This window comes from Pelodiscus sinensis, chromosome 2 (genome assembly GCF_049634645.1).
Source record: "Pelodiscus sinensis isolate JC-2024 chromosome 2, ASM4963464v1, whole genome shotgun sequence".
Taxonomy (NCBI): Eukaryota; Metazoa; Chordata; order Testudines; family Trionychidae; genus Pelodiscus; species Pelodiscus sinensis.
In genome coordinates this window covers 6,796,714-6,818,888 of record NC_134712.1, presented here as the reverse complement: position 1 = coordinate 6,818,888, position 22,175 = coordinate 6,796,714, and the positions used below count along the sequence as shown (strand labels likewise).

Genomic DNA, 22,175 nt, shown 5'->3' with positions numbered 1-22,175 from the left:
CACTCCGGGTTATCAATCGCTAACACCCTCCATCCCTTATAAGTATTTACATCGTGGCTGGCGGCTTTTGTGTCCCACAGAAGTGGTCCTTCACTGATCTGTACGGTGCCTTTCTATTTCTTCCTGCATCATACAGATAACGAGGAATATCTCCAACACAAAGGCCCCCTTAGCTTTATTGGGGTACACACTGATTACTCTTCTCCCCTCCCCCGGCCCGCCCCAGCCAGTGACAGTCCATTCCAGGGTGTCCCCATTTCAGACGGGTCTCCCTTTGTGTGTGTTCAGGGCTCACACATCCCGGCTGGCCAGAGAACGTGTCAGCCCGTCCCCCCAGTTCAGCATGGAGCCCAGGTGAATTTCCTCACTGTTCTTTCCTGGTGCAGAAAACGCTGTTGGCAGGTGGTGCTGTCACGCCCCCTGGTGTGCGTTTGCAACACCACCGCCACAACCACCGGGTTCAGAGGGAGCCTGGTGTTATAAAACCAACCGGTGCACAGAACGACTTCGAATTGGACACAGCAGGGCTCGGGGCCAGGGAATGAAATCCTAGCAGAGCCCACAGAGATCCTGCTCATGTGGCAGTCGGGGCTCCCTCTGTGGGGAGTACCGGGGGGAACAGGGAGTGTCTCTACAGCAGAGGGAGGAAGGAAGACGTTGATTGTGGAGGCGGGAGCGAAGATGACACAGCCCGCAAGGAAAAGTCACACCCCATGTTTCACCCCTACCTTGCCTCCCTTGAGCTGGACGTGGGCCCCAAAGCCCAGAAGAGTCTGTACCACCTGCGGCTGGCAGCGCTGGGCAGCAATGTGCAGGGCCGTGTAGTTTTCTTTGGTTCGCGCATCCACCTCTGCCCCCCTCTGCAGCAGGGCCCTCACCACGGCCGCATGGCCCCTCCCGGCTGCTGCATGCAGGCAGAGCGCCCCACTCTGAAAGAGAGCAAGCGGTGGATTCAGGGGCGGATGAGTTTTGCGGAGCCCAGGATCTATTGAAGCGCGAGGCCTGGGGCAGCACAATTTCGTGCATGCGCCACGGCCACAGCCAACAGGTGGTAGCGTGTGCACGGGGCCCAGGGCAGCCGCCCTGCTCGCCCTGCTCGCCCTGCCCTATATCTGCCGCTGGGTGGATTTGCAACACGCGCTCGCTACAGCCACTCTGAAACCTTGAAGGGTGTGTGTGCAGGGGCAGGGGGCGGATCCCGACTATGGGATCTGGGATTGCAGGGAACTTCGCCGGAGCCAGAGGCATAAACTGTGCCATAGGAGCTGGTATGGCCACTCTGCATAGCTGGGTCTGTGACAGACTCACAGCTGCCATGGATCAGGCATGAGGCGGGGGACGCAACACACGTCGAAATGGGGGGTTACGCTGACTCATTAAGAACAGCTCATATACAGCAAGCTAAGGAGGGTATGAAAGTGCCTGTCATCAAAACATGAATGAAAAGGTGTGCTGAAGTGAGAACCATGTCGGCCAGTTCACTAAACTAATCAAGTTCTGGCAAAACTGAAATATTGTTCCTGGTGCTCTCCTTGCGCATGGGAGATGCTCGGCTCAGAAAAAGGTAGGGAAATGCACAAAGAAGTGAACATTTGTCATTGGGTTTGAAATGTTCAGTGACATTTTCCTCCTCCCACCCAAATCACTTTGTTTGGGAGGCAACAGGTTCCCACCGTGGGATCTGGGATTGCAGAGAACGTCCCTGGAACTGGGGCATGCAGCTAACAAGGCGGCTGCTCCATCATCTTGAACCCTAGAGGCAGCCAAAGGTGAATATATTTCCCCAGCATCAGGCTGTTTTATGCCAGATTTATTGGGGCGGAAAACGCAGTTTTAATAATGCTGATGCAAATCGAGGCTAGGAAGAAGGCAGCTGGGAACCCGAGGCAGCAGCTAAGGCCTGGCTAATGGACGCAGTTTCATGGCTAAGTTGCACAGCGATAGCATCTTGGAACTAAGGACCTCAGCGTGTTTTGGAAGCAGTCTCTTACCCCCTTCCCTAGGAGAAAGGTAAACGTTGTCATCCCCATTTCACAGATGGGGAAAGTGAGGCAGGGAGCTATTAAATGACTCATGTGAAGCCACATAATTAAATCAGTGACAGCTGAGTGGAGACCTGTCCCGCAGTCCACAGAGCTGATATTTGTCTATCCCAGGCGTGCTCCAGTCTGGGGTGGTTTTATGAGACCACAGGTTATTAGGCTGGTGGGAAATATACACCTCATCTCAATTTTTACTTTTCCTTTTGAAAAATGAGGGTGGGAAAGCAGGGAGGAAAACTTCAACTCTCCTGTTTTTTTTCTTACAGCAAGGGGAAATAGTAAACAATTGGGGTTGAAGGGCTCCCTCTACTGAAACAATCCTTGGTGTTCCTCAATAAAAAAAATTATTGTTTGGTCTTCCTCGGTCTTCAAAAGTTTAAGAAACACGGCTGATGAGGATCTGAAGACCAGCTCTCTGCGGCTCAAAAGCGTCTCTCTCTCCCCAGTAGAAGTTGGTCCAATAAAAGATATTATCTCGCCCTTCCTGTCTCTCTCATATCCTGGGGCTGACTTTGCTACAACACTGCGCCTTCTTCCTGGACATTTCTGTTTGGGTTGAAAAGGCATTTTCCATCCCCCCAATCCCAATTTTGCACTGACATTTCGGAGCAGCTCTCCCGGCTGTCACTGGTCCGGCCTGCCCTCCGGGCGGGGTTACCTTATTGGGCATGTGCAGCAGGACTCCTTTCTTCAGGAAGGCCAGCGCAGTGTCGGGGTGTCCGTGTGCAGCGGCGACGTGCATGAGGGTGCTGCCGTCCTGCCAGGAGCAAAGATGGGCAGCAAGTAAAAGTGACGAGCATCTCTGGGTGAGGCAAGAAGCTGGGCAAAAGACCCACACGGGCAGTGGTTCGGATCAGGACCCTGCCTTCCACTCGCTTCTGCACGGCCCAGCCCCGTCTCTTCCATCTCATCAGTGTAAGATTTCTATGCCACTGCTCCCCCTTGCTTTCACCTGCCCGCTGTGCCCTAGAAAAGGGCTCTTGCTGGTACGGGGCCCTTGTGTGGCCTGTGGCTGACATTACAATGAAGGCTGGGGGCCTGCGGGCGACAGGCCCATCACAGCTACCATGGACAGAGCCAGCACTGGGGCTTTTCGCCGCTCAATGGCCAGGCACCAGGGGGCAGCCTGCGCTGTTGGTGCACGAAAGGGAAGTGTCGCCATGTGGCATTCCAGCGGGAGTCTGGGGAGCGTTGTGCCCCGAACCATGGGCAGTGGGTGACTGCATGGTCTGGGAAGGCAACCCCCCCCCACCGTGCCCGCCAGAGCCCATGCTTTGTTCCCCACTCTGTGGCCCGCTGGCCTCTGCCTAGCCTCCTCTCCCCCCCCGCCCCCGCAATGTGGCTGCTGGTCCTTGCTCCCTCCCTGCCCCGGAGTAGCACCCCCTAGCCTCCCCAAGCCCCGGAGCTCCAGAGAGCTGGCACAGGTGCAGCCCCCGCCTGCCCTGGAGCTCTGGAGAGCTGCCACAGAGCTGGACATGGGTGGGGCCAGGTGAGGGTACCCACCACCCATGCCCAGAACCCCAATATGTTTGAACAAACCAGCTCCCCACACAGAAATGCGCTTGCTCTGCCCCGACTGGGAAAGTGACTTGCTTCTGGCCTATTGCTTTGCTCTATGCTTGGTCTCCCCCGACTGTATATGAACCGGCTGCCTGAGGCTGTGTGTCTCCAAGCTAAGCCAGCAAGGGTCTGTCCTGGTCCTCCCTCTGGCCTGTACACTCAGTTGCTTTGCAGAGAAACATGGACCCGCCCCTCCCCCCCACTCACCTTGGTGCGAGCTAGCACGTTGGAGTGGAACTTCTCCGTCAGCACCTCCACCACGTGGGTGTGGCCTCTTTCTGCAGCAATGTGCAAGGGCGACCTGTCCATCTGCAACCATCAAAGAGAGAAATGCGGGCTCGGGAGGGAGGGAGGGAGCCGACGCGGAAGCCTAACCGGAATGCAGCCTACACTGGGATGCATCCACATCACCATCGGTGACTTACTGAACCTCCCAGAACACAGACCCAGGTCACCTCTAGAGCAACACAGCCACCTCCCACTGGACCAGCTGTGGACAGGGAAGGCAAATGGACAAAAATGCTGAACACCATGGGCGATCCCATCCCTGGAGAGTCAGTGCCCGCCTCTGGTGGGTTCACGTGGAACCTCTGTCTCTGCTACACTTTGTACGGCCAGAGTAAGTCTGGAGCAGAAACTATGGAAGGGCAGGGAAGCTGGCATGGCGGCTGTCTTTGGGGTACTTGCTCACTGGCTAGAAGACTTCAACCTCCAAGGCTCTTGCCTGGTACCCGCACTATTCCCCGCCTTGACATTTGTCTCCACCACCACCACAGGCCACACCACAAGAGTGAGTGACATTTGCAGCCGGCTGCACAACGGCTTGTGCCTCTTAGTTGTCATAGAGTTGCATCAGTGAAAACAACAGGCCCTTAGTGAAAAGGTTGTTATCCCAGGCTGGTTGGAATGGGCCCATGGAAGTTTCTCTTCCCTATTCCTTTCCACCTGTCTGGATGGGGGAAGGGAGGACGACATGCCATTTTTACCAGCTTCACCGGGAAGTTTAATGAATGGAGGGAAGTTCCTGGTTTGGACTGCCGCTCTCCTGGGCAGATGTATGTTTCACAGTTTCCAGGTCATTGTCGCCAGAAGCCCTGTAATCCAAGATGCCCCTCCAGGTGTGGCATTGTGTCACGGGTCTGTCTCTCCACTAGCTGCCCCCAAATGGCCCAAACAGGGCCCTCAGGATGCTCTGTAAAGGGCTATTCAGCTCTCTGGCATTTCTAAGCAGCAGGGGTCTCCACCTCGGGATGAGCCAATGGCCGTTTGCTCTCATGGAGCAGGGCTGCATGCTGTATGTTCTGTTGGTTGAAGACACCGACCCATCTCCTACAATCCTCCGTTGGGTGTGGGCATGTCAAGCAAAAGGACTGGAGAGCCCCAGTAAGCTGTCCCTGAGTCAGCCAGTTCCCTCTCCCCGCCCCCTTTTACCTTGTCTGCTAGGTCGGGATTGGCCTTGCAGTGATGGAAGAACTTCAGCAGGGCTTGATCGCCCTCCCACGCAGCGACATGGAGAGGAGTCTGGCCTTCATCCTAAAGCAAAGGGCGTTAGAAGAGCCTGGGTTATACCAGGGTAACCGAGCAGCCTAGCGGCTACACCATTCACTCAACAGACAACCTTCTGGGCAGGAGAATTTGGGTACCAGAGATGGCCACCTTGTGTGGCACTAAAACATCACTGCTCTGCCTCGAAAGCGTCTCCTCCTGGAGCGGCATCACCAGATCAGGAAATGTCACCATACCCCTCCTGGAGATAGTCCAGGTGTAGCTTCCTGTAGCTTCAGGGCTGCTGCAGTCTGGAGAGCAAAGTCCCGCCTTACAAAGCCAGCTCAGCTTTCAGAGACACAGCACTGGGTAGGCCCAGCCCCCACGCTTTGCGGCCTGAGAACGGGTTTTCCAGCAAATGGGATGTATTTGCAGCTCGGGCAGAGAAACCCCTCAGCCCTTCATGAGTCTCACCCAAAGTCCACTGAAAGATGTCTTGGTTTCAATGAGCTTTGGAGGAGGCTCTCTCGGAGGGACAGATCAGTTCTGAATTATTACTGATCATTCGTACTACACCTAGGAGCCTTGCTCTCAGATCAGGACCCTGCCATGCTACACGGCATACGAAGACGGAACAAGAAGATGATCCCGGCACACCAACCCACTATCCACTACCTAACCCCACTCCCATGGCTGCCACGGGCAACGTCCCATGTTCTCAACGCCTTGAAAGTCAGTACACGGCGACACAGAGAGAGACCAATTCATGTTAATTCCTTCCATTTCTTTCCTTTTCTTGTATTATGTACAGAATCGATGGCCCCTGCTGAGGACTTCCTGGCTCATAATTACGGATGGAATTCAGAGCATTTTGCTGCAAAGATCCTACCTCTCCGGCCAACACAGACTCTCCTTGGGCAGTGGGGGTGCTAGAGCTTCCAGCATACACCTCAGAGCACGGCCTAGTGCAGCTACATCTCCTCAGAAACCATTCCAATGAACCGTATTGAATTAGGTCACAAGTCCCCAACCTGCGTGGGGAGGTAGGTGAACAAGACTCGGCAGGTCTTGTCCACCCTCCCTTTCTTTATGACTAGACCCAGCGTTGCTTGGGTCCTTAATACGTTTTTATTTTTTCATTTAAATTATTGGGGTGTTGAACCTAAGGCCTGGGGGCCAGATGCAGCCCTCCCCTTGTCTGGATCCAACCCCACTCCCAGCTTTGAGGAGCCTGTGTTGGCTCTCCAGCCCTCCGCCGCCTCTCCGTGGGGCAGGAACACACAAAATCTACTAGGCTGGGCTCTACTAGGCTCTGGTGTACAAGGGGAGTTTGGGGAGTATCTTTCCCCCCTCTCATGTGTGTGACCCCCGACTGATTTTTCTGTGGGTCAGCCGGGCCCCCGACCCAAAAGGTTCCTCACCCCGGATTTAAATCATCATTCTGTGGGTGGGGCTGGGAATGAGGGGTTCGTATGCAGGCTGCCCCAGGTAGAGAGGACAACCCTAGCCCTCTGTCACTGCAGCAGTTTGGGGATAGGTGAGAAGCACCTGTCCATGGCAGCTGCAGTAGGCACAGATGGGGGAGGGGTTCATAGACACACAGACAAACAGACACACAAGCAGACAAGCTCTCTAAAATATACAATAGATACCTGCCCTTTCTCCACCACTTTCCCCGCCCTGTGGCCCAATGGGGTTATAGCTGTTCCAGTCCATTTCTCTGGCCTCTTCCTGCCTCCTTGTGGTCATTCTACAGTATAACTGTCCCCCCTACCAGACCTCTCCCTTTCCATTTTATGAGAAACAATCAAATTCCAGACGCATCCCATTGCCCTGACATAACCAAACCAAACCAAAAAAGAGAGATAATCAGAGAAGAAGCACAATAGGGATTGTTCTACTGATCATCTGAACCATTTCTAATTAGCCTGTTTGAAAACAGGCACCTGTCCTTCGAATCAATGTGTTCCTTTTAGAACCAGTCTCCTTACTCTGCTAAATTCTGGAAGGAAGAAGAGGATTTGGACACTAATGGGCCTTTCAATATATTTCAGCACAAAGCTGACAAGTGCTAGTGCTAAGTCTGCCCTGGTTCTGGAATGCTAGCAGACCAGATTTATCTTGGTGTTTTGCCTGACTCACTTAAGAGTCCTTTATAAATAACCCAGGACCTTTGGGACTTGCAGTTCTACAGAATTTCTGTGTTTATTTGACTGTTTAAGTTGGTCCTTATATGTTGAAAGAAAATAAACTTCTTGTCAGAGATCATTTTCTTCTGCGATCCCTGACAGGACCTTGAAAGGGTTGTGCAGCTCTTGAGAACAGGTTTTTCCTTCTTTCTGGTGCCTTTGGGTTCATTAGAGAAGATGACCGGGAAGAGAACAAATCATTTGGGGAAAGGTTAGTAGTCCCTACCTGGTTACACACTTCTTTTTACTCACAGAGCCTGCCTCCGTCCCCGACTTTGTGCCCCTGACTCTAAACCCTGCTACGTAAAACTGTACTGCCAACACCCTTTTCACAATGGTGGTGCTAGCAGAATTCAACCCATAGTGTAGCTAGAGAGAGGCCAGGTCAACACTAGACCCGGAAGGTTGCCTAAAGGTACGCAACTCCAGCGGTGCAGACTACGTATCTGGAGGTGGCTTACCTTAAGCTGAGCTTGGTGATGTTCTCACAGCAGGAGGCTGATGGGAGCAAACATTCCCATCAGCTTTCCTTACTCATGTTGGTAAGGAATTGGGCAGCTGCTGTGCTGCTAACAAACTTCTACCAACGTGCCCTTGTAGCCAAGAAAGCTAATGATATATTAGGCTGCATTAGGAGGAGCACTGCCAGTAGATCCAGAGAAGTGATTATTCCCCTTTATTCGGCACTGGTGAAGCCACATTGTGTCCAGTTCTGGGCCCCCCACTACAGAAAGAATGTGGACGCATTGGAGAGGGTCCAGTGGAGGGCGACCAAAATGATTAGGGGCTGGATCACATGACCTACAAGGAGAGGCTGAGGGATGTGGGCTTATTTAGTCTGCAGAAGAAAAGAGTGAGGGAAGATTTGATAGCACCCTTCAATTTCCTGAAGGGAGGTTTCAGAGAGGATGGAGAGAGGCTGTTCTCAGTGGTGGCGGATGGCAGATGCAGGAACAATGGTCTCAAGTTGTAATGGGGGAGGTCTAGGTTGGGTGATGAAGCACTGGAATGGGTTACCTAGGGAGGTGGTGGAAACTCCGTCCCTAGAGGTTTTTAAGTCCTGGCTTGACAAAGCCCTGGCTGGGATGATTGAGTTGAGGTTGTCCCTGCTTTGGGCAGGGGGTTGGATCTGATGACCTCCTGAGGTCTTTTCCTGCCCTAGGATTCTATGATTCTATACCGAGTGCAGCTATGGTCAAGGAAATGTGAAAATAAGTGTGAAGAAAATTAATTCAGTATTAAAGCTGCACAGATTTAAAGTCATGCAAAGGGTAGGTTTTTAAAGGGTAATTTAGACTATTATTGAGCTGGTAAACTTGGTGAGCCAAATACTTCTATGTTAAAGCTGCAAGCCTAGGAGCCTTCACAGTTTAAAAACTCCTCAGGAGAGAAGGCCAAAAAGCTGAAGAACTTGTGGTGTAAGCCTTAGAGTCAGGTATTTTAGGATCCTCTGGTAGCGCTTGTGAGAAGCTCCCACCAGGCAACAGCTCTGGATTGCTTTGGACTTCAAAAATTATATTATATTAAATTAAAATCATAGTGCAATGTGGAAATGTCTAGCAACCACACTGTGGATATCTTCTATTCCAGTTTTCTTTGTTAAAGGTAAAATGTTAAGTATTATTGACCATGTTATTTATTCAATAGACAGGAAGTACACAGCGATCAAGAGGATGTTGCTGGAACACACTTAGCCTTGGGAATGCCCTGCCTACGAACACATAATCATTCTGAATTTAATTTAATATTACAACTTGGACAGTATATGGTGGGAAGGGACAGGCAGATTCTGCTTGGCCTCTCAGATATAAACAGGAGCACTGGCTTTCCAATGACATATGGTGACCACTGACTCAGCAAATCGTTTTGGTCTTGGTCTTTCATTAGATAATTACTAATCTTCACCCAAAGTCTTTGGCTCTCCAACGTTGTAGGCTATAGAACTGAGCAAAGAATTCATAACAAACGACTGACTTCTTGAGCTTTCATTAGCACAGTGTTTCCTGATTTTATTTGACCACGGAACCCTTTTCAGATTAAAATCATTTCAAGGAACCCCTAGGGTTCCCAGAGTAAAATTTGGTAAGCAAAAAAAAAAAAAAAAAAAACCCTACCAGAGCAAAAAACCCTGCAAAATACTCTGTCTTTTTAAGAGGGGGCGGGGCAATGCCACGTTCTCGCGGAACCCTTACTTTCGCTTTGCGGAACCCTGGGGTTCCACGGAGCACCAATTAGGAAACACTGCATTAGCAGATCACAACCATCTTGAATGCCTCCTTTGATTTCCCTCATAGGGACCATTCACAATATTAAACTTTGAAATTCATGCTGTGTTGGTTGGTTACATAAATCACATGAAATTCTTTCTGTTTCGTGACTGGATGACTTGTGTAACTAACTAATACTACACCGATTTTGAATATTACTACTAGAGATGGGCAAATACATGTTTTTGCCTGAAAGCTCTTTTCAGTGAAAAAATATGGATTTGGCAACATTGAAACTTGTTGTTACTTTGTATTGATTTTACTGAACTGCCTCACTCAAAAATATTCTACATTTTTTTAGACGTTTTCAAAATGAAACTTTTCCATTTGGGGGGTTGAAATTATTTTTTATTTAAGAATTTCTTTTAATATTTTTAATAAATATTAAAACATAATGTTTCCATTTTGTCAAAATAAAATATTTCGTTTGATCTGAAACAGACTTTTTCTTTTTTCTTTTGGTCTTTTCCATTTGCTGAAAAATGCCATTAAAACTATTTTGGGTCAACCCAAAAATGATTTCCTCCCCCAGTTTTTCAGAATTGCCTATGAAATGAAAAAAAATCTATTATCCTCACAGCTCTAATTAAAGCCAAACGTATAGTTTGGCATTCATTTTTGGCAACTATTCAGGGACTGAGCATAAAACTTGCTAGTAAAACCTAATCACTCCAAGTATTTGTACAAAGCAAACACAAAGGAGTCACAGACGGAGAGAAACAACATTTGTTTTTTTCAGTTGATCAGATTTGGGAGGACTTTTCCCAGCTGTCTGCTCAGCTCCAATGATAGCAAGGCCAGACCTGTGCTCACAATACTACGCCTCGTGTATTTCATACTCACATTCTGACAATCCACCACAGCTCCACACTCCACTAGGGTTTTGGCCATTTCCACATCTCTCTTCCGACAGCTTGCATGCAGCACAGTGTCGCCGTATTTCTGGAATGAACAAGCCTGTCCGTCAATCTTAAACTGTGCAGAAAAGTACGACCGACTCCTGTATAGTCACTATCCCCAGGGACACTGACCAATGGGGAGCTATGGAATAGATGACTACGGTTAACTGAATAATAGCATTGTCTTTGGTATTTTTTTTATATTGGTCCCCCATTATCTGGGGCTCACATTGCTCCATTCACACTCCTGCCACCCAAAGGCAGAGGGAGATTTACTGGGGGCCAGGGCACAAAGAACATCTACCCCCCCACACACACACCTCCCAATGGGTGTCCCCTGATCCTCCTCACTCCCCCAACCCCGTCCCCTAAAAGAGATCCAGGGAGTCTGGGACACTGTGGGGAGCCCGGAAGCCTCCACCAACCAAGGGTGGTGTGCCCTAATGGGTCACGTAGACTGGGGCCTGCTGTTGGGCATCCCAGCACCCCACCCTGGGCAGGTGGAGGGTCCAGGGCTTCCTACAGCAACTCAAGCTTCCTGGGTGATTCTTATCAGGGCTCAGCTTTGGCTTTCAGCATGGCCAGGGGGTGGGGCCTCAAGAGGAAGAGGAGGAGCAGGAGGTGGGGCTTCAGGAGGAAGAGGAGGAGCAGGAGGTGGGGCCTCAAGAGGAAGAGGAGGAGCAGGAGGTGGGGCCTCAAGAGGAAGAGGAGGAGCAGGAGGTGGGGCTTCAGGAGGAAGAGGAGGAGCCGTGGCAGGGCCACAGTTCTGGCAGTAGTGACCCTCCCTCTCATATGTTCTGGCATTTCTGGGACCCCCAAATTTGCTGGAACCCGGTGGACAAACCCCATGGATCTGTGTATTAATCCACTATGGCACAGATTTTCATTTTGGATAACTACTTAGTATCCAGTGCAGAATATTGAAGGGTTGTCTTGTTCTGGGCAATCAAAGGGCACAGCCTGTCTCTGAGGACAGGCATTGTGCAAGCTTCATGCAGCCACAGTTCCACCAATGCATCTTACTCCTAACTTTCAGCCCCTCCACCGCCTCCAGACAGCAAGTCTCCGCACACAGCCCCGCGTGACTGCAACTCCTCTGCTATTCCATTTCCATCCTCCCCACAACCCTATCCGTCATCTCGGCCTGGGGCACTTTGACACTCCGGCTATGTCGAGACTGCAGGCTTCTTTCAGAAGAAGCTTTTCCGGAAGGGATCTTCCGAAAAAAACGTCTTCTGAAACACAGCATCTACACAGCAAGAACGCATCGAGAAAACAATCTGCTTTTTTGAAAGATAGCGTCCACACTGAATGGACGCTATCTCGCATGTCAGCTGTGATTACTATGGATGGAGCGACCACCAGGGCACCTATGCTTTTTCCTCTTTCCTCTTCTTTCGAAAGATCTCCCTCTACCCCGTCCTCGCATGCCATTTTCTGAAAGAGCTCTTTCGGAACAAGGCTTCTTCCTCGTAGAAAGAGGTTTACCAATGTCAGAAAAAACCCTCTGTTCTTTTGATTTTTTTTCGAAAGAACACGATTACAGCGTGGATGTAAGTTCAGAAAAGCTGCAGTGTAGACATACCCCAAGGCACTTAGTAGTTCTGCTAAGTTGGGGGGCTCTTTCCCCCAAAAGTTTTCTTTCTGCTCTCCACTGTATTGTTTAACACAAAGAAAATAAACTTTAATCCCCCATTAGCCCCTTAAATGTTTCTATTTGGCAAACACCAGTTCCCCCCTGAATGGGGCCCCGAATGAACACAAGCTCTTTTCCCTGTCTACTCACAGGTCTGTCCGCACCCGAACCCTGGGAACAGAGTTGGTTTGTTAGTGGATTCTTCAGAACTACCAGAGGGGGCCCAGAAGCAGGAAAGAAACATGCACCCAACATGCTGAGGGGTTTAGTTCCTCACACAGATTGTATGGGCCAGCTGGTGTAAATCAGCGTTGTTCTGCTGGTGTCAGTGGGGTTACATTGATTTCCACCAGCAGAGACTCTGGCCCCAGCTGCATCCATTGCAAGGCTGGTGGGTGGCGGATGGAGAGTGAATTGGTAGGACTCGGGCCAGCTCTTAGACAGAGTTTGATCTCCAGCCCCTGGTGATGCAGCAGTGGGGAAGACACAAAACAAAGTGCCCGGAGGACGTGCTATGGTGTCAGCGGTGGGATGGGCATGCGTCCTGTACCTTTTCCCGTGCGCTCAGCTGGGCCATGGCATGTGTGGAAAGCAGTTCCCTGCAGACTCCCAGATTCCCAGCTTCCACCGCAAGAAAGAGAGGAGTGCGGCCGTCCTGCAGAGAGGGCAGAAAGGAACCAATGCCTCAGAGGAGCTTACACGCGGGGTCCCTGAGGAACAGAAGCCTCGGGTATGAAGTTGGAGACACGGTTCAGGCTGCCCCAGTCCAGCCCCGCAGCCCGCGGCATTCACTTAGTGCTACATCTGGCCTCTAAGCCGGGCCTGTGTCGTGAGAATTTTCTACCCACACAACATATACGGAGAGGCCCCTGCTCACCTTGTCTTGGCTCAATCGAGCATCTTTGTGAGAAGCCTTCAGCAGCAGCTGCATCACACCGACGGCCCCGACGGGACGGAGAGCTGCGTAATGAAGGGGCAATTGCTCCTTGGGCTGCAATGGGGAAGGAAGGCAAGGGGCAGGTTTAGACTAACCTCCTTAGGAGGCAGAGAGGAGATTTCTCCTATAATCTCTTCTCCACCTGCAAAGCCCCACGCACACCTCTGGGGCCATAGAAATAACCGTGGAGCCTGGTGCTGACAGGGCCTGAGCCTAGGAGCAGCTGTCTCATTGCAGAACGGAGCTGCTCCTGCTCCAGGACGGCACTCCTGTTCCACAGGCAGCCTCGGGTGCAGCTGAGCTAGCAGCTGACCATCCACTCCTGAGCAAGACCAGGGAACAAGTCCTCAGGGCAACCCGGACCAGCCAGGCCTATATCCGGGGGCGCGGCTCAGCTGTTTTCATAAGGGATGTTGGCTCCATGGACACTGTTGTAAAGGCGGTTTGGCCAGCTACACCCCCCCCTCCCGTGGCACCGAGCGATGAAGGGAGACAAGGGCTAGACGTGGAGACGTTGTTTCCCCTCCCCCCACTGGCTTTTTCGGGATGTTTGCAGCGTGGAGCCAAGATACTGACAGGCCACGCTCTCGGTCACAAGGGGCATTGTCACGAGGGGCAGCCGGACAGAGGGAAAACACTTGGCCTCCTGTAGCCCCTCTGGATCTCAAAGTGTGCTCTCGGGCATGGCGTGCCGGGCCCTGCTTTGGGCATAACCACGTCCCAAGGAGCCGTCCCACGTGGAACAAAGGTGAACGCCCAACGGGAATATTAGAGACGACCTCCCCACACATCTTCCCAGGGAACTGGAACACCGTCTCCCCACTTCCCTTAGCTGCCGCTCCACGCGTGGGGTAAGGTCGGAGGGGTCCGACGACAATAGCTCAGACAGGAAGCGGCGGGGGGGGGGCGGACTTCTAGGGAACAGCAGCTTTCTGTGAGGGAAGATTAGCGCTGCGTGGGTAGCCTGCCTTCCTCCTGTCATTCACAGCCACCATTCAGAGGAGCCAGCTGGCAGGTACCAACCCTCCGCACGGCCCTTTACCAAGCTGGGCCGCTTTTCCTGCTCTCCTCACTGGCTCTTGTCCAGGGAATGGGTCCAGAATTTAACCCCATGTCCCCTCTGTGTGAGGAGGGGTCTCCACTCAGGAGCCACTTGGTCTCTGCTGGTGTCCTCCACGGGTGCCTCTTTCCCAGAGAACGCCTGACTCTCACCCACATTTCTGAGCTCTGCACAAGAGCAGCTGATGCTTCCCCCAAACGTGCAGTGGATTTAACCCCATGGGACCCAGCACATGCTGCACCACAGGCCCCTGCTTCTCACAGCGCCCTCGGTGAGGAGGTGATGGAGAGGGAAGCTGCCCATTATTCCTGCACCCTGTAAAGAGAGTGATACTGAAGCATCCTTTGGGTTGGACCCTCCCAGCCATCCTACTGCTGGAAAAGAAGCTAGAAAATTAAGGGAAAACCCAGACCTCAGCCAAGGATCAACGTCACACCCAGAAGCTGTTTAAGGGACAATCTTGCTTTGCCTTGATGATTTCAGAGGCTACCCTGAACTCAGCTTGACGTCCTGTAAACAACACTGAGGGTGCGTCTAGACTGGCAAAAAACTTGCCAGCTGTCTACACTGGCTGCTTGAATTTGCACAAGAGCACTGACTTTGTAATGTACAAAATCAGTGCTTCTTGTGCAAATATTTTCACGCTCCCGCTCGGGAAAAAGCCCTCTTGTGCAAGAATACTTGCGCAAGACGGCCAGCGTAGACAGGGAAGAACTGTTTTGAGCAAAAAAGCCCCGATGGCTAAAATGGCGATCAGGGCTTTCTTGCGCAAAATTGCATCTATACAGGCCATGGATGCTTTTGCGCAAAAGCACTTCTTGCGCAAAAGCATCCGTGCCAATCTAGATGCTCTTTTGCGGAAATACTTTTAACAGAAAAACTTTTCCGTTAAAAGTATTTCTGCAAAATCAAGTCAGTCTAGACGCAGCCTTAGGGTACACCTAGACTACATCCCTCTTTCGGCAGAAATTGCAAATGAAGCCAGGATTTGGATTTCCTGCACTTCATTTGCATAATCGCGTTGTGGCGCTCTTTCAAAAAAGTGCTATTTCAAAATAGAAACCGCAGTCTAGGCGTGGTTCTTTCGAAAAGAGAAGGCTTTTTCGAAAGAGCCTGTAAACCTCATAAATCCTGTAAATTCTCTCTTTTCAAAAATTCTCCTTTTCCTCTTATTCACAGCCCCTTTGTCCCCACGCCGCCCATGCCGAGGGGTAGACACAACGGAGCCGCTGTGCCGGCAGATTTCCCATCCCACCCTTGCAGCTTTCTCCTCATGAATCGGGCATGGCCACGGAGGGTGGTCTCAGTCTTTAAGGGCAAGGGTCTTGGTCCCAACTGGCGCTACCCGCGGGCAGCCGGAGCCAAGCACGGGAAGGGAGCCCTGAGCGGGTCAAGGCACATGGGCACCCACTTCACTAGCAGAGACCCAGGCGGGGGGCGATTCAGAACGCACCTCGAAGCAGGGCTGCCCCAGGGATCGCCTGGCTATCCAAAAGCGACACGGGGTGTTCCATTGCGGCGACTCCTCGCCCATGACCACGCCTCCCCCCACCTAGAACACACGCCTGGACCTGTGTCCCCCACCCCAACCATTGTGGCTGCCTGGGAGTTGCCTTCCCCCTCCTCTCCTCGGCTGACACCGCCCAGGCACCCGCTGAGGGAGAATGTGGGACGTTCATGCTGAACAGCAACACTGTCGATGGAAGAGGAACTCGGCGTCAGCCATCCCACCGGGGCCAGGTCAGAGGTGACCATGGGGGGCTAGGGGTGGCTTTGCCCCTCAAAACAGGTACAACATGGGTTGGATCCTGCACAGCTCCTGTAACCCCAAATGCCTCAGCCCTGGCCTGGATGGGCAGGGTAGGTCGGCCGCCATGGTCTTTGTGGAGGGCTCCAACAAGGGTATCAGTGGGGTCATAGCTTGGAAGAGGACCAAGACCTCCATGAGGTCCCCTAAGGACTGGGCGATTGCCACTGATTTTACATGGAAGGCGGTTGGATCCTGTGGCGATGGGCAGCGGAGATGGACTCCCCCCCCCCCCCAGTTGAGCCACACAAGTGGCAGGACAAATTGCAGCTGGTTAAAGGTTTGGGCCCCTCCTGGTTTAGTGAGCTGGGGTCAGGTCTCGGATCCCAGCAAGGCTGCTGTACGTAAACGTGAAGGACAGAGCAAAGGCCTGCAGCGTGAGGTGCGGCTCAAGGCCCGGACGAACACGCATCTCCCCTCTTTATTGCCACTCCCTTCCCTCAAAGGGTCACGAATACACAGAGGGAAAGGCAGAGAGCTCAGTCACATTGCCCCCCCTTCCCTTCTGCAGTGGTACAGTCGCCCCAACACCACGATGGGTCCTGGGCACAGGGAAGAGCATCTCCTCCTGGATCACCAGCTCAGCTTCCTTCTTGCGCAAAAGCCCAATGCAAATGGAGTGCAGATGAGCATGCTTCCGCACTTCATTTGCATAATTAATTAGGGGCGGGTTTTGCGCAAAAATACCCTCTTGCGCAAGAGCTGTTCTTCCTGAAAAAAGGAGGAAGAACGGCTTTTGCGCAAGAGAGGGGGTTTGCGCAAAAAGGAGCCGTCTACACAGCTCCTTTCTGAGCAAAAGCCTCTTGTGAAAAAACGGCCCCTAATTAATTATGCAAATGAAGTGTGGCAATATGCTAATTCATGCTTCATTTGCATAGGCTTTTGTGCAAGAAGGAAGCAGTATAGTCATAGCCCCCCACTTCCTGCAGGCCCTGGGAGGTCCCCCCTCTGCACCCTGACCCCAGCTAACAGCATGTGAGAGGGGGACTCTGCTCACTCTTATTCACCAGGGGGACACAAACGCGTGTTATACTGAGGTGTTTACCGGTTTGTTAAGTGCCCCGCACCAGGACACGTAGCTGCCTACCAGCTTGTAGACACCGCTGCCCATAACAGGCAACCCATCCAGACAACAGCGGAGACCAAACAACTCCTCCGCGGCCCATCCCCGGGGTCTCGCGGCACCGCTGTAGGTCAGGAGAATCGTTTCCTTTTCACGCTTGTCATCATCGCTGGCTGGCTACGCTCACAAAAGCGAGCCGGGGAATGCAGGTTCACGTAGGAAACCAGAGGAGCTCTCTGAGGAATGCAGGCGAGCGGCCAGCTCTGGGATCCGGCCTGCACAAAGCAGGCGGCGGCTCATTTCATGCTCTCTGGGAAAGGGAGGGTGGCGTTAGAGCCCTCCCGGAAAGGCACGAGGCATGGCTCCCTCGCTCGCACTCCAGAGTTAGGGACGGGGTTTTCCGCCCCTTGTCACGTTCCACTTGCGAGAAGCAGCCCGGGGGCCTCAGCGTTATTAATCTAATCACTGCTCTAATTGCGGACAGCTGGTATGCGTGGGCTTGGAACTCATGCCCGTTCAGCAAAGGCAACAGAGGCAGCCCGGCTGGAGAGCGGGGAGAAAGTCCTCTACCCTCCTGGGAGCTGCAGGGCTTCGGGGGCAACCGCAAATGTGGCTCTTGGCCTTCTAACCTCAGCCTCCCACGAACAGGCTAAACAAACCAAGAGCACGGACGTCTCCCTTCTCCCTTTCCCCCTCCAAGCGAGCCCAAGGCAGAGACAAGCTCTCGTCATTTACAGTCAACGGGAACGATGAGAAAGAAGCCTCGTGTGTGACTGAACGAGGTGAAGACTTCAGACCTTGAGTTACATTGTGATATGAATTCCTTGGAGGACTCAAGGAAGGAAGGTTTGAAAACTGTCTGTCTGACTCTGCCTTGCCCAAGAGACAGCCTTTGGCCTTACTCTTCGGGCTCGTCTGCACTGGCCCCTTTTCCGAAAGGGGCATGCTAATTTGACAGGTCGTAATAGGGAAATCCGCGGGGGATTTAAATATCCCCCGCGGCATTTAAATAAAAATGTCCGCCGCTTTTTTCCGGCTTTTAGAAAAGCCGGAAAAGAGCGTCTACACTGGCCCCGATCCTCCGGAAAAAAGCCCTTTTCCGGAGATCTCTCTCTCAAAGTAGGAATAAGAGATCCTCCGGAAAAGGGCTTTTTTCCGGAGGATCGGGGCCAGTGTAGACGCTCTTTTCCGGCTTTTCTAAAACCTGGAAAAAAGCGGCGGACATTTTTATTTAAATGCCGCGGGGGATATTTAAATCCCCCGTGGATTTCCCTATTACGACCTGTCAAATTAGCATGCCCCTTTCGGAAAAGGGGCCAGTGTAGACGTAGCCTTCGTGGTTGAAGCACTAACAAGCCAACCTAACCACTAGATATTTACAGAAAGCCAATCACTGACATAGCTATGAAATGCTGGGATGCTGCAAAAGGTGGAAAGAGAAAGCAAAATCCACCCTAGTCTGTATGAAAAGCCCCAGAGAGGGCTCGGAAAAGAATTAGAGCTGGATTTCTGTCCCACAAAATATTCCAATATTAAAAAAAATCATCTAGAACAGGGAAGAAAATTCCAAATATTTGGAAGGAAAAAAAGTTCAGTTCAGAAACCTCAAAAGAGTTCATGCCAGTCGCGTCAAAGCCATACAAAGTATGATGCCTGTAACATTAAAATATGATCATACAGAAGTCCACATAAATTGTTTGACATCATCAAAATGAAACCAAGCCCCAATCAATCATTTCAGATTTTTTCAGTCAAAAGTGTAGTGCAAATTGCTGCCTTCCGGTGGGAGGTTGAGATTTTGACATTTTCAGACAGAAAACTATTCCTCAAAGTGTGTTGCAGCCAGCTCAAACGGGGCTGCTGGAGGGTTAGGAAGTTCTCTAGTCATGCCCAGTCTGCCTCAAGAGAGAGAACAGTCCTTCCCAGAAATGGTGTGTCCGTGTGTGAATTCTAGGCTACCGTCGACTCAGGGATACACCCACTCTGTAGCCTGAGGTGCGATGGGAGCAGGATAGAAACAGCCTCTCTAGCAATGAAGAGGTGGTGACGGGGGATTCAATGAGGGTTGTACATGCCCTTTTGGGACACTCGATACATATTCAAAGGGCTCGACTATCCGGAAGCCCAGCGTCTGTGATTTAAGTGCGATTTTTACCGGGGCTGGCACAGAGGAAGCTAGAACCATTGCATCTACCCGGGCTGCACTAGCATTTCGGCTTGGAGTTGTAACCCACACACCTACGGGGTGTGGGTCACTGGTTTTTTTTTTGATCTGAGGAAGTGGGTCTGGCCCACGAAAGCTCATCATCTAATAAACCATCTTGTTAGTCTTTAAAGTGCTACATTGTCCTGCATTTTGCTTCAACTACCCCAGACTAACACGGCTACATTTCTATCACTGTTCTATCTAGTGGCACTAAGACTACGTATAGAGAGAGAGAATTAAGTGTGCTCCATAGCCTTCGCTGAGAGCCAGCTGGCTTTAGCTCCCGTGGTAGTGGCTCATCCACTGAGATCCAGAGAGAGCCTAGGTTTGGGTCTGCCAGTTGGCTTTACGCAGTAGATATAACCCTGGGCCATATCTGCAGTGACAGACCTGTGTGCAAGGCCACCATGGAAAAGAGAACACTTGGAACCGTTGAACGGAGCCAAGAAACATGCCCCGTCTCCCGGAGAAGATGCGCTAGCCAGGTCTCTGCGAGTGGGATGGGGAACCCAAAGCCCGGGGTGGGGGGATGAGGGCCTCCCCCAGCATTGGCGATACCGCACTGGCACTCCAGGCCCCCACATGGTGCCTCCCCACAGCCCCCGGTCCCCCACTGATTTTTCTGTAGGTCAGCGGCCCCCAACCCAAAAAAGTTTCCTCAGCCTTGGTCTAGCTAGTTCTTGCCTCTTTGCTTACGACTTAAAGGGGCTTGATATTATACTAATTCCCAGTAAAGGAATCGGTGCTAGGAGAGGCGCCGGCTATTGTCTGGTACGTGTATTACTCTGAGTCATAGGCAAAGAGTGAAGGTAGGGCCGGGGGAGGCATGCCCCAGTCCCACCCCTTTTGCCCAGGCCCCGCCCCCAGCACCATGGGGTGGGCAGATGTCATATGGCTCCAGCCTCCCTGGCCCCGGAGCATGGGGAGGGCGGGTGTTTGGGGTCAGCAAGGCTCTGCCCCCAGTACACCTTCAGTAGGAGTTCTGGGGGCAGAGTGTGGGCGGGGCCAGGCTGGTGGTTTGGGAAGGCAATGCCTTTCCTTGCCTAGCATATTGGCCACCCCAGCTCTGAGTCATCCCGCGCTCACCCAGAGACGGGACAAGAGAGACCCGAGGGTGAGCAGAACTCAGCCAATTTTACAGAGTGCGTTTGGGGTTTTTCTACTAGCCCCGCAGACCTTTGAGGGGGTCAAGGTAATGTAAAAAAACAGCGCAGCCCACAAAGGAATGGCGCAGTCCGCCTCTCTGGGCTGCATCTGGCAGACCTCTGACCGAACTGTAGGGGAACCACAACAGAACAGAGGAGTATCTCCCACCCTTCCCAGCGGACAGCCAATGCCGTCGAGGAGGAAAGCCCCCGTCATCTGGGAGCTGGAATCGCGCCCATGCAAACAGCAGCCGGCACCCAAGAGCCAATTGGTCTCGGATGCGTTTCCCCCATTCTTGTGGTGGCAACGATTCCCTTGCGCTCAGGTGGACGGAACTCGGCCCTCTGGGCCAGCCTGGCTCAACGAGAGCACGGATCGGCTCCAGACTGAGCGAAGTCTGAAGGGCAGGGGGAGGGAAAGGGCGGAGTCCTGGAAGGAAGAGGGGTGGGCAAGAACTTCTCCACCTGGAGCACTGCTTGGCTGTAAGACGGTTTCCCCCAAGGGAAGGGATAGGAGCCCCGTTGCTTGGGGCAGTTGAAAATAGCCTATGGGGAAGAAGCCTGGATGGAGGGGAGCACAGACGACAGCTTCTCTGAGATCCACAGTGGCTACAGAAGGTCAATTGGCCCCTTTGCCCCTCCATTGGTGGGCCTGGGTGGGGTTGGAATGACCATTCTGCTGGAGAAATGGAAGGAGACTTCAAGGGTCACTACAGTCCCCCCAACACAGCCCAGCATGAGCACGTACCCCTCCAGGGAGGTTGGGATCTGCCTTTCCAGCCAGCAGCAGCCGGACGATCTCCTCCTTCGAGTGGGCAGCGGCCACGTGTAAAGCGTTTTGGCCATGCTGGAAGAGGCCAGAGAAAGAGCGGTTAGCAACGCGCCTTAAAAACCTCCCCCCCGGCAGCCGACACCGCCAGCGTCGTTTCAACCTCAGGCTATGTCTAGACTGCAGGAATGTGTCGGCAGAGGCAAAAAAGCAGCGTGGACGGGCAAAAAATCCCTTTTGTCCAAGATCCCTTATGCCTCAAAAAAGGAGGTATACAGGATCTTGCACACCAGGGTTTTTTTGCGCAAAATGGCCCAGTCTACACTGCTTGTTTTTGCACAAAAACCTCTTCCGCAAAAAGGATCAGAAGAGACTATGCAAATGACAGCATGAGAAATGCTAATGAGCGCCTCATTTGCATTGCCTCTGCCAACAAATTCCTGCAGTCCAGACGTAGCCTCAGAGTCTTGCAGAGATGGGATCGACACAAGAGGCGTCGAAGAGGCCACCTGCAGGAAGAGCTGTGCTTATCCATTGAAAAGGTACAGCAGAGAGAGAGATCTCCCACCCAGCTCTGCTACCCTCCCTCAACGCTGGCCAGGAGCGATCGCCTGTCAGGCTCCTCTGTGCATTGACCTGGAACCGTCTCTTGCATCACGTGTTAGCTTCCTATGCTAACACCTTGGGTATGTCTAGATCAGTGGTCCCCAACGCGGTGCCCGCAGGCGCCATGGCGCCTGCCAGGGCATTTGTGTGCGCCCGCCGACAACCTGGGCCGGCCCCCGGCGCGCAGCGTCCAGATCATAAAGATGTCATCGATGTAGCATAAGTAGAGAAGGGGCAAAAGGGGACGGGAGTTGAGGAAACGTTGTTCTAGGTCAGCCATAAAGATATTAGCGTACTGTGGGGCCATGCGTGTACTCATGGCTGTGCCGCTGATCTGGAGGTATAAGTTGTTCTCAAACTGGAAATAATTGTGGGTGAGAATGAAGTTACATAGGTCTGCTACCAGGTTGGCAGTGGTGTCCTCTGGGATAGTGTTTCTAATAGCTTGTAATCCGTCTTCATGTGGGATGTTGGTGTATAGTGCTTCTACATCCATGGTGGCAA

General features: G+C 52.3%; 1 protein-coding gene across 1 annotated transcript in view; it reads right to left on the bottom strand.

Annotated features, from left to right (window-relative positions):
* Window positions 1-22,175, bottom strand: part of LOC102455565 (uncharacterized) — a 70,369-nt gene that overhangs the window by 39,038 nt on the left and 9,156 nt on the right. Inside the window, exons 3-10 of the mRNA XM_075920042.1 lie at window positions 21,045-21,143; window positions 12,956-13,069; window positions 12,629-12,733; window positions 10,387-10,485; window positions 5,034-5,135; window positions 3,810-3,911; window positions 2,701-2,799; window positions 729-929 (exon numbers count right to left, since the gene is read on the bottom strand). Of these exons, the coding sequence (XP_075776157.1) occupies window positions 729-929; window positions 2,701-2,799; window positions 3,810-3,911; window positions 5,034-5,135; window positions 10,387-10,485; window positions 12,629-12,733; window positions 12,956-13,069; window positions 21,045-21,143 (921 nt within the window). The remainder of the gene's footprint in view (window positions 1-728; window positions 930-2,700; window positions 2,800-3,809; window positions 3,912-5,033; window positions 5,136-10,386; window positions 10,486-12,628; window positions 12,734-12,955; window positions 13,070-21,044; window positions 21,144-22,175) is intronic.